Below are 2588 nucleotides of genomic sequence, written 5' to 3' on the forward strand. Positions count from 1 at the left end.
GGAATGGATTACTGCCGAAACCGGTTTGGCTCAGTGGATGGAGCATCGGCCTGCGGATGGAAGGGTCCCGGGTTCGATTCCGGTCAAGGGCATGTGCCTGGGTTGAGGGCGCATCCCCAGTGGGGGGTGTGCAGGAGGCAGCTGATCTGGTCGATGCTCTCTCATCGATGTTTCTGACTCTCTATCTCTCTCCTTTCCTCTCTGTAAAAAAAAAAAAAAAAAAAAAAAAGAAAAAAAAAAAAAAGAAAAAGAAAAACCCACAAAAGCTAGCTTGAATGGATTAGGCCAATCCCGGAACAATTTGAGTATCTGAACAGATGATAGTACAGGTAACATATTATAATCCATTCAATAAAATAGGAATCCCTGAGTCCATATTGATTTTATTTTCCTCCAGCCATGTGAGAGAAACAGCCTCCTTCCTGCATGTGCCCTGACCAGGGCCTGGGCCAGAAGATAGAGCCTGCAACCAAGGTACGTGCCCTTGACCAGAATCAAACCCAGGACCCTTCAGTCCGCGGGCTGATGCTCTATCCACTGGGCCAAACTGGCTAGGGCCATATTGATTTTAAAGTAATAAGTTGAAAGTCTGATGAGGAATAGGATATTTACAAGGTCCCAAAGTACCTCCCTTCAAAGTACTTATTAGTTACAAAGGGGAAAAGAGTAACTTCATTGAAGAAGCCTGGCAAACACCACCTTCAACAAGGAATCAAAGTTAACATCAGAGTAATGGGGCAAATCAGAATCATGTACCACTTGACAAGACGCAATAAAAATACAGCATCCCTTCTGTGACATTCCTGCCAAAGATGCACATCCTCAATCTAAACTTGGGGAAGCATCAAACAAACACAAATGGAGAGAAATTCCACAAAAGAAGTGGCCTATAAACTTCAAAAGTGTCAAGGTCATAAAAGTCAGAGAAAGACAGGAACTATCCCTGACATGACAACTAAATGCAACATATGATTCAGAGCTGGATCCTTCCACTATAAAGTCCCACGGGTGAAAGTTGAATGGCGTCGAAGGACTAGACCCATGGTCGGCAAACTGCGGCTCTTTGGCCCCTTGAGTGTGGCTCTTCCCAAGCCTTAGGAGTACTCTAATTAAGTTAATAACAATGTACCTACCTATATAGTTGTAAGTTTAAAAAATTTGGCTCTCAAAAGAAATTTCAATCATTATAGTGTTGATATTTGGCTCTGTTGACTAATGAGTTTGCCGACCACTGGACTAGACAATCTAATGTACCAGTGTTAACTTCTTGATGTTAATGGTTGTATTGTGGTTTGGTAAGAGAAGGACCGTATTGGTAGGAAACAGACATGAAAATATTTGGGGATGATATGTATGTCAGCAACATACTCTTCCATGATTCAGGGAAGAACAATTCTTTGTACTTGTTTGCAACTTTTCTGTAAATTTAAGACTTTTTAAAAAGTTACTAGAAAGGAGAGTTAATCAGTTTCTAACTGATAAGTAGGAATCCACATTTTGGGGGGGAATTATGCCAATTCAGAAGTAGTAGCTGTTCTTTTTCTCCTCTTTTACAATATCCTCATCTGTGCAAGTTAATAAAAAATCCCTTTCTAGATATAGGATTCAATGTATTAGTCTAAGTATTTTGAAATACTAAAATAATACCAGTACCTCCTAAGCTGTCAAGATCCTCAAGAATCCTGCCAAATCTGTGAAATAAAGAAAACAGAATTAAGTGAAAATAAGTTCTGTAGAAATAAATAGCACACTTTGGGGTGATGAAAATGTTCAAAAATTAATTGTGGTAATGGCTGCACAGTTCTCTGAATATACTAAAAACCATAGAATTGCACACTTTCAATAAGTGAATGGTATGGTATGTGAATGATATCTCAAAGCTGCAATAAAGAAAGGAAATGAAATAAAGGCAAACAAACAACACAAATAAAAACAGTGCTATGTTACCTTACGGTGTTTTGAACAGTCAAATATTTCTCTCGTAATTCAGGCTGACTGCCCAAAGGCAAGAGAACTTCAACATAACTGTCTTTCATTCTCCTAGGGGGCAGTGCTTCCTGTGACTTTGCCAAAAAACTACGAAGTAATTTTCTTTCCTCCATTGCTTTCATATGGTCTCTGAGAAGAAAGGACAAAAGCTTCATGAAACACAGGAGCAGTGCTGTCCCACAACCCCAGTTGTACACAGGCCAGACAGGCACCATCAAAGGAGGAAAGAGGTCTGGGCCTACCTCATCTCCTCTTCCTTCTCACGCTTCACACCTGCTACTTAGTGAAATTAAAATTTTCTGTTAACACTTCTTAGGCTAGTAGATAGGAAAAACATACTTATAAGTGATATGGATATACCCAAATGAACCATTTATTCACCCTCATCAAAAAGTGTATTCAAATAATAGAATATTTGAAATCAAAGTAAAAATATAGAGATGGACACAATAGTATATATACGTACACGGGTTAGAGAATGACATGGCCACTGAATTCCGTATTCCCATTTCTCTACTTGACAGTTCTCATATTCTCTATGCCCCAACTCTCTTCTCTTCTCTTCTCTCTCTCTCTCTCTCTCTCTCTCTCTCTCTCTC

General features: G+C 39.5%; 1 protein-coding gene across 1 annotated transcript in view; it reads right to left on the reverse strand.

The window, feature by feature from the left end:
• ACOT9 (acyl-CoA thioesterase 9) overlaps nucleotides 1-2588 on the reverse strand; it is a 32057-nt gene that overhangs the window by 17711 nt on the left and 11758 nt on the right. Inside the window, exons 5-6 of the mRNA XM_006764153.2 lie at nucleotides 1948-2118; nucleotides 1654-1691 (exon numbers count right to left, since the gene is read on the reverse strand). Coding sequence (XP_006764216.1) covers nucleotides 1654-1691; nucleotides 1948-2118 — 209 coding nt within the window. The remainder of the gene's footprint in view (nucleotides 1-1653; nucleotides 1692-1947; nucleotides 2119-2588) is intronic.

The sequence above is a fragment of the Myotis davidii genome, unplaced genomic scaffold (genome assembly GCF_000327345.1).
Source record: "Myotis davidii unplaced genomic scaffold, ASM32734v1 scaffold2301, whole genome shotgun sequence".
NCBI lineage: Eukaryota > Metazoa > Chordata > Mammalia > Chiroptera > Vespertilionidae > Myotis > Myotis davidii.